The sequence below is a fragment of the Medicago truncatula genome, chromosome 3 (genome assembly GCF_003473485.1).
Source record: "Medicago truncatula cultivar Jemalong A17 chromosome 3, MtrunA17r5.0-ANR, whole genome shotgun sequence".
Lineage (NCBI taxonomy): Eukaryota > Viridiplantae > Streptophyta > Magnoliopsida > Fabales > Fabaceae > Medicago > Medicago truncatula.
Genome location: NC_053044.1, coordinates 23,720,887 through 23,729,801, shown reverse-complemented (window position 1 = coordinate 23,729,801; position 8,915 = coordinate 23,720,887). Strand labels below are relative to the sequence as shown.

Genomic DNA, 8,915 nt, shown 5'->3' with positions numbered 1-8,915 from the left:
ATTATTATTTATTATAATTATTAATTATTATTGAATTCAATTGCTTCAGTCAACACACAAACATATGCACGTGACCTCCTCTTTCTTCTTTAATCCTTCTCTTTCATTTTACATTTTTGCATAATGGTGTGAGCATTCATTCTTATACCGAGCTGAAGCTTTTTTTAAGCTTCTGCACAATATTTTCTGTTTAATTCAAACCGTGTTAACAGACCCGCTAACCGGAGACCTGCACGAACCCAACCTGTAAACACCGAATTTGAAAATTGGACGGAATTGGGTGTAACATCTTCACCCATGGGTTGGCTTGGGTCGAGCTTTCGAGCCTGAACCCGCCCAATGTCCACCCCTAGGGAGCATAACCAAACCTATACGTAGATAGACCTAACCTATTATGACTTTAAATCGCTAATACATCACAAGGCAATTGAATTTGTTGGAACATTGATGTGAAGTTTGAATGAAATTGGAAGGTTGAAAAATTTTGATCTAATGTTTGTTGTGTGAATTAAAAAAAAAAAATTGAGTGTGAGGTCCCATATAAAATAGAACACACACATTAATAACGTTTAAATTGTGATATTATAATCGTAAAATTAATAGTAATTATTATTTTTTACTAGCGTAAAGTTTCAATCAAGATTTTTCTATCCGATATTTTTTTTTGTGCTAACATTTGTAAATTATGAACGGTGTTTTTTTTTATGAAAGTTTAATTTTAATTAAAAGTATAGATATAGACATTTGTCACTTTCAAATTATAACAAACTCAATGTTCTATGTTATTCTATTAAAATGAACATTATTGTACCCCTTCTTGAAAAAAAACATTATTGTAGAAAAAAATTATTTGATGTGATAAGATTTAAAGATATCACTTTCCTTAGTTTATGTTGGTTGTGATAAGAATATTAATCCAACTGAATTCTCTATCTTTTCTTCGTTCATATTCAATTAGTTTGTTTCCTCCACTTTTGTGGGTTTGTTTCATTTTGATCTTATCCACAAGAGGTTTTGAACTCATTAATGGGTTAGTTTCCTTTTGATCTTATCCATAAGAGTAACTATTGTCGCAATCTTTACCAAATACAATTTCAAAGTCTCTATAAATAAAGGGATTCTACTATGTTCAAAAAAACACACCAAAGAGTTCCATTGAGTTGTCAAGAACTCTTTCATTATTCTCCCTCTTTTTGCTCGATGTATTTCAGAGCTACTTTTCCCTTTTCTTTTATGTCCTTTCAAAATTAAGAGTGTTCTTAAGATCATAGTCTCTTTCGAGATATAATGTCACTTCAAAATTAAGAATGATCTTAAGAACATAGTCGATTCGATAATACAAGTCCCTTCAGATAAAGAGTATTTTTAGGATCATAGTTTCTTTTCAAGAATAATGTCCCTTCAAAATTCAGAATGACCTTAAGAGTATAGTCTCTTTTGATATTTCCTTCCCTCGAAGAAGTTAGAGGTAATAGAATGGTGGTAGCATAATATTTGAGTGGTCATAGTACCATAGTTGGAGAAGTTAAAGGTATACCATAATAGAATGGTTACATACCATATTAGAGTGGTTTCATTATTAAATTTGAGTGACCTTAATAGCCATATTTGCGGGTGTAAGTCTCAACCGGTTGGCTAGAGTGCAGTAGTTAATCGCACAACTATTGTTGGTCTTGTTTTATCCTAGAGGTGGTGTGGTTGATAGTCTGCCTTGCACAATTTTGAGCAGTGCCACCAAACGTAAAGAGAGTGACCTGGCCATGCCTAAACCAAGTAATAACTTCAGTAGATGAAAATTCTTTTTCAAAATAGACTTTGAAAATCCAAATATAACAGGTTAGAAATTTAAAAACCAATAATTTTAAGACAGAATAATTGGAATTCCATCAATTTTAAGACATTTCCTTCTGCCATGTCTATAGAAGAAATTATTGACTCGGTTTTTATTGTCCCCAAATACAATAAGGATATAAAGCTTATAGAAATACATCTTTCGAATGAACATGATGAAGTGATTGTTGTTATAAACAATAACACTATGAAATTCACATACGTTGTTCAGAATCCATTTGAAATTTGTTTTCAAAAATCAGAACTGCACTGTGAGTAAGTAACTCTAACATCCAAGAGAAATGAACCCAAAAAGGTCCTAGAATGCAAATCAGTAGCCACCATCAAGAAATGACTGGTTCACAGTTTATTTAATGCAATTGTGAGAAACAAGATCATATGTCTAGCAAGTATATGAGCGGGTAAGTGCTACCCCGCAACCTAACCTAACCAAAGAAAAATTCACTAATATGACTAGTTAAATCAATCTAGTTGGTCGATCAAGTGAATGGTGGATAAACAAATATTAACGCCTCACTTCATGTCTATTAAGATTGACCTATGCTCAAAACATACACGAGTGCTAAAAATAAGAAAGTATTGTTAGAATATTCCTACACCTTTCAAGTCATTGGCATTCGTGACATGAAGTTGCAACTCTCGTCCAAAAAGGAAATTATTCTCTAGGACGTGATGCATGCTCCAAAGATAAGAAATAATCTGCAATTCAAATTTTTACTAAATAAAATTGAGTTCACTTAGACTTAAAGAGAGGCATGTGCATCATGCATTCTTGTTGGAAAATACTATGCCTTTGATGGTATATTCAAAATTAAAATTCTCCCTCTGTTTTATAAGTCGTGAGATTTTAATATTTGACATGTCATATACCTTTGATACCAATTACAACACATTTCCTTTTATTTTGTATGTTTCGAATTTTAGAATCCGAAAATCCCTCCAATATGATTCAGATTTCATAATCCGAACAAAGGATATTTTCGAAAATAAATAAATAGAATGCTTGAATAAACCATAGGATGAAAAAAGTAATAGTCAAGATATAATATCACCATTATTTTCTATCGAAGGTAGATAAACCCAATCACAATCCTCACCACCACCCCGCTGAGCATAACACTATGAATCTGTAATAGATTCTAAATTGGAAACAAGTTTTGATTTTTACAATTCACCATGAATTAGATAGCTATTGAATTTGTCCTTCAAACTAATATTGCAAACACAAATCTCACTTTCAATGTTCCTACAATGGCATTGTCTATCATAATCCAACCCATTTAACTCCTAGCATTATTGGTGTGGCATAATGTGTTTGACATCAAATAATGAACTAAAGTTATAGTAGTTCCAATTTGTCTCAAATCGATATCTTAACAAAAATAACATCGAGTTTACTGCACCGTTGTTTAGCTCTTATGTGAACCTTCACAGTTTTGTCCTTAAAAATGGCCTTAGTAGGCGACTTATAAACCACTCATCGTAATCTTATTCAAGTATCAACTTTGCTATGTCTATAACCGGTGTCCAAGACAGATTTGAAGAGGACTCAAAAATGAATTGTCTATGGAAAGAAAAAGAAACAGAAAAAAAAATCCAAAATCAAAAACTTTACATGCCTATCAATGATATGATATTTTAGAAGCACTTCTCAGAAGTACTTTAGAATAGCTTAACTTGCTGTTGGTTTCCACTTCTCATCATTGCACAGAATTCTTCATAGTTGATTCTACCATCCTGTGGACCAACAAAACTGAGGGTTAAACTATGAAACTAAAGTACAAATTGTAGCAAACACAAGAAAATAGACTTACATGATCTGTGTCCACTTCAGATATAATTGTATCAACTTCAGATATAATTTCCTTGATTGTGGCATCATCTCCCATACCATATTCTTTCATGGCTGTTTCCAGTTCATCTCTTGTAATAAACCTACAAATGGGATCAATTAGTCTTTTCATTGGATATGCATGACACTTGGTGCATGTTTGAATCAGCAGTGAATTTGGCTGAATCAAGACGTGTAATGTGATTTTGACAGAAACTACACTTTGAGGCATGATTTTGGCAAAGTCACCGTCAATTTAAACATGAACTTAATTGACAGACATGACCTTGACAACAAACTTGAAACATAGAACAAGTTAGGACTGAGCCAACAAAATGTAACGCCTAAAGCGAGATTGTATACCACGTGCAAGCTTAAAAAGTTGAGATTCAAATTGTTAATTGGAAGATCTTTTTTCTTAATTGTGAATCAAATCTTTGTATGAATTGTAAGATACATTGTCAACAAAATATGTCATTTTTAATTAAAACCAAGTGACAAAACAAAGTTATAAGTTGATATATCATCATATATGAACCTCAATATAATTCAAGATTAAAGTTATATATCAAATGACATGAAAAGTTGTTGTTATACAAAGTTGACATAAAATGGCTACACTAAGTTGAGGTAGTGATTTATTAGAATGCATCTGGATTCGTTTATGATGGGAATCGGGATCCGTCATAACAAATCGGGATTCAAGATGGGATTCGTGTCTAAATAGATACACACTAGATAGTAGTATCAAATTGAGATACGACTCACATGTATCGTTAGGTAGTAAAGTGAAACTCGAGATATTTTCAGGGTCTTGGCAGGTATTAGTAAATAAATAAAAAATTCAACGGCCTAATGCAAGATGAAGGACGTACCCACTGCTGTCTTTGTCAAAATATTGGAATGCCTTGTAAAGATGGTCATCTCTTTCTAACTTGTGTCTATGCATTGTAGCAGTGATGAATTCAATGCAATCAATTGTGCCATTTCCATCTACATCAGCCTAAATATTATTCCAAGAAATGTAAGTTAGGAAAATTTTCAAAAAGTGAGAAAAATGAAATAGTGGACAAAACTTAAGAATAGCTTACAGCTTCCATGAGTTGCTTAACTTCAGCTTCTGAAAGCTTTGAGCCAAGTCTTTGTAATCCTGCTTTTAGTTCTTCATAGGTGATTGTACCACTATTGTCTGTGTCCATATTTGTAAACATCGCCTTCAAACCTCGGATCTCTTCTTCGGACATATTCTCAGCAATCACCTAGAAGAATATTGTAAATTCTTTGAGTTTCTGAATTGGGAGATCAAATATATAGATTGGTGAAATTGAGAGTCATAACCAGATCACAAGAGTGATTGTTTTAATGGTTATGTTGTAAACTTGTAACCATTGATTAACATTAACAGAATTATCAAGAAGCTATGACTTGAAATTAGCCTTGGTTTGAAATGGATCCATAGACTAAGTTTGTTTGGATTGCCTTATTTAACATAAGCAACCTAGGATTTCTTATGAAACCAGCTTATACCTCATATGTAAAACAGTTTGACTTATTTTTATCATTTGTTATAGAAGTAGCTTAGGCATAAGCACTTAAATGATAAGCCTTTATACTATAAGCGCTTAATTAAGCTGTTTATTCAAACAGGAAAGCCTGTTTGGATTGGCTTATTTGACTATTTTATCTTTTGTTATAGGAATTTCCTATGCGAAAGCACCTAAGTGATAAGCGCTTAATTAAACCTTTTATCCAAACAGTGCCTAAGGGATATTTAGTATACAATCTATAAAAAAATAAAAAATAAAAAATAAAAAAAAATAAAAAAACATGAAAGATCACTTTGGTCTCTCTTAATGTAGATTCTGGATGGACATACCTTCAATGCAAGTTTCTTTAGTTTATTCATAGCTCTGAATTGCTTCATTCTTGAAAGAACTGCACTGTCTATTGGCTTATCAGAAGCATTACCATCTTTAATCCAAGGATGCTCTAATCATCATGCAAAACATATGAATCAGTTAGTGAAGAAAATAAAATCCACAAACCAAGAAAATTCATATGAATGCTAAAACAATGTTCTATCAGCAACAGTTGTACTGAGAAACGCGTAGTGATTACATTTCTTTTTCTATAAATGACATGCAAATTTGTAATCTATGAAGCACGGACACTCCTCGGATTAGGCGTGTCCCGGTGTCAGACATGTGTCGTGTCCAACACCGACACTTGTAATTACACTGAATTATGTCATTTTTTCAAATTATTTGTTGTGTCGGCGTGTCAGTGTCGTGTCCGTATCCGTGCTTCATAATTAAATAAATAATCAATACGCTGCGAAATAACAGAAGCAATCATGCATTTTTTGTTAATTGATAATAGAAGTTCCATGCAATTATCAGAATTACACACCTAGAACCTGTGCAGCGGTAATGCGTTTCTTCGGTTCCTGTATAAGCATTTTACGAACAAGATCCTTGGCGCTGTCTGAAATTTTAGGCCACGGTTCACTTTCAAAATCAATATGACCTTCCAATATTGCATCAAATATTCCCTTTTCAGTCTCTACAGAAAAATATGTGATAATCAAAATTAGATAAGCCTAAAAAACATGCTTTAAATTTTTTGTACTAGTTGATAATTCTTCTATTGTTTGAAAATCAAAAATCATAGTTTACCAGCCCAAAATGGAGGGACACCACTAAGTAAGATATATAGTATAACTCCTGCACTCCATATATCTATTTCTTTCCCGCATCTACGACGAAGAACTTCTGGAGCAACATAATAAGCACTTCCGACTATATCGCGATACACCTTTCCTGAAAAGCATTCGTTGGAGAAATTTAGGTACATAATCTTGCTTTTATTTCAGATAATCAAAAGATATTCATATATCGAGTCAGAAATATCTGTGAGTGGGCGCGCTTAAAGCATTTCAAAGATAATCATGGAAATAAAGTTTCTCAACAAGTAATAATCTTACTTCCTAATATTTACATAACTTTATCTCATGAAGGAATAAATACACTTTTCAATTTAAACATTTCCACACTACTCCTGATGAAAGTTATGTATGAAATACATAAGAATTTCATGAAACCTAAGAACTCAATGAGTGTGATGTATGAAATACATAAAACAAAATGATGAAATGCAAGATCATTGACAGCTTATAAAACATGTTCAGGAATTAGGATGCACAATGTGATTTTTTTTGCTTCATAAGATTGAGTTTTCAGAAAGTCTGATTATCCCTCATAAATGCAAGATGGCCCATCACATTATACATGGTGTGAATTTTATATCCACATTTCAAGCATATATTATTATAGTTCATTGGTCATAATTGCATACACATGGAGAGAAAAGAACAATAATATGAAGCTACTGGTAAATGAACTGGCAGAAGTTAATTCCAACCTAAATCCAAGACAGCTTCTGACAAAACAAAGCTATCAACAACTATGGTCAACAGAGCTACTTTAGTAACTGCTTGGATAGATATAGCATTAATGCTTATCATATAAGTGCTTATATATAAGCTATTTCTATTTCTATGACAAAAAGATCAAATAAAGTCAAAACTGTTTTCATATACGCTATAAGCTGTTTTCATAAGCTATCCTGAAGAGCTTATGAGAATAAGCTGAAAACAAATGACGGACATGTCATATGCTGTCTGCATAAGTTCTCACAAGCACTTTCATAAATGATTATGCCAGGAGATAAACTGAAATAAGTCAATCCAAACAGACCAACTAGTCTCCCTCACCCACCCTTTTAAGAAAGGAAACTTGAACAACCATATATTAAAATTTCTAAAGCTAACATATTAGTTAAACATGAACTATAAACCATTAAAATTTGCTATAGGAATTGGAACCAAAAATACTATTATTCGAACTCTGGATGGAACAATTATTTTTTTGAAGAAGCTAAATTAGCCCCTCAAATTGGCACTGGAGAGAATCGAACCTGAGACCTTAAGGAGGAGCACACTCTCAGGTCCCAATTATTGACCCGACTTAGCTTAACTTTCAGCCGGACTTTGGATTACCGTGACTCTTTTCTTGTAAGGACCACATAATTAAGATAAAAAAAAATATGAAATGACAAATGAGTGGATCAAAAAAACTTTACCTTCTTCAATGAAAACAGACAAACCAAAATCAGTAGCCTTAAGAAGTGCATTTTCATCTTTACTAGCCAACAAGAAATTCTCTGGTTTCAGATCCCTATGCATAACTCCCATAAAATGACAAATATTAACAACATTAACAATCTGTCTACAAATAGAAGCAGCAGCTTTTTCACTATAATGTCCTTTAGCAATGATCCTATCAAAAAGTTCACCACCAGCACAAAGTTCCATAACAACATGAACTGAATTCCTATCCTCATAAGCTCCTTTAAATTCAACAATATTTGGTTGACCACTCAAATGTTGCATGATCTGAATCTCTCTCTTTATATCTTCCCTATCAGATTTACTCACAAGTTTCCTCTTGGAAATTGACTTGCAAGCATAAAGCAATCCAGTTGAATTCTCGGTGCATAGAAACGTTACTCCGAATTGGCCTCTACCTAATTCTTTACCTAGTGTGTAGAATTGTTTCACATCTTCCAAACCTTTTCCTAGGATTGTGTTACTGTCTTGCTTGATAAGAGGTTTTGGACTTGGAGCAGAAATTGATGAAGGCTTGGTTGGTATTTGAGGTTGATAAGAACTTGTTGGTGCTGTTCTTGATGTGTTGACTTGTTCATGATTGTTTCTATGATTGTGTTCACCATATCTATAACCACCATTGTTGTGTTCTGGTTCTGAATCTTTGTCTTTACTTAACAAACACCCCATTTTTTCAGATTCTCAAATTCAACTGTTTCAACTAAAAAGCAATAACAAAGATTGATTCAGTCAAAACAAAAACAAAAAAAAACATAAAGCTTTTGATCATAAATCTAAAGAGAATGTGAAAACTAAAAAGAGAGAGAAAACAAAGTTTGATACACTTTGATGAAGAAATATATATTAAAGCTATTAGTATTATAAGGCTTGATTCAAAGAGTGTGAAAGAGGTATTAAAAATATAACGAAATTATAGGGAAAAAATATATGAAATAGGAAAGAATGTTGATTGTGGAAGTTTTTTTTTCCTTATTTTGAGAAAACTTTGTGGGCAAGTAATATTCCAATATTCCTATATATATGATGAAAAAATTTAATGTTGTTCTT

The 8,915-nt window shown here is 32.6% G+C and overlaps 1 protein-coding gene across 1 annotated transcript; it reads right to left on the bottom strand.

The window, feature by feature from the left end:
* Positions 1-3,165: 3,165 nt before the first annotated feature.
* Positions 3,166-8,537, bottom strand: LOC25488954 (calcium-dependent protein kinase 2). The gene is made up of 8 exons (XM_013604346.2): positions 7,823-8,537; positions 6,358-6,501; positions 6,092-6,244; positions 5,559-5,671; positions 4,774-4,941; positions 4,558-4,685; positions 3,666-3,786; positions 3,166-3,588 (listed from the first exon to the last, which is right to left on the bottom strand). The coding sequence occupies exons 1-8, from the start codon at positions 8,535-8,537 to the stop codon at positions 3,514-3,516; spliced, it is 1,617 nt and encodes a 538-aa protein (XP_013459800.1). The 3' UTR covers positions 3,166-3,513.
* Between the last annotated feature and the right edge of the window lie 378 nt (positions 8,538-8,915).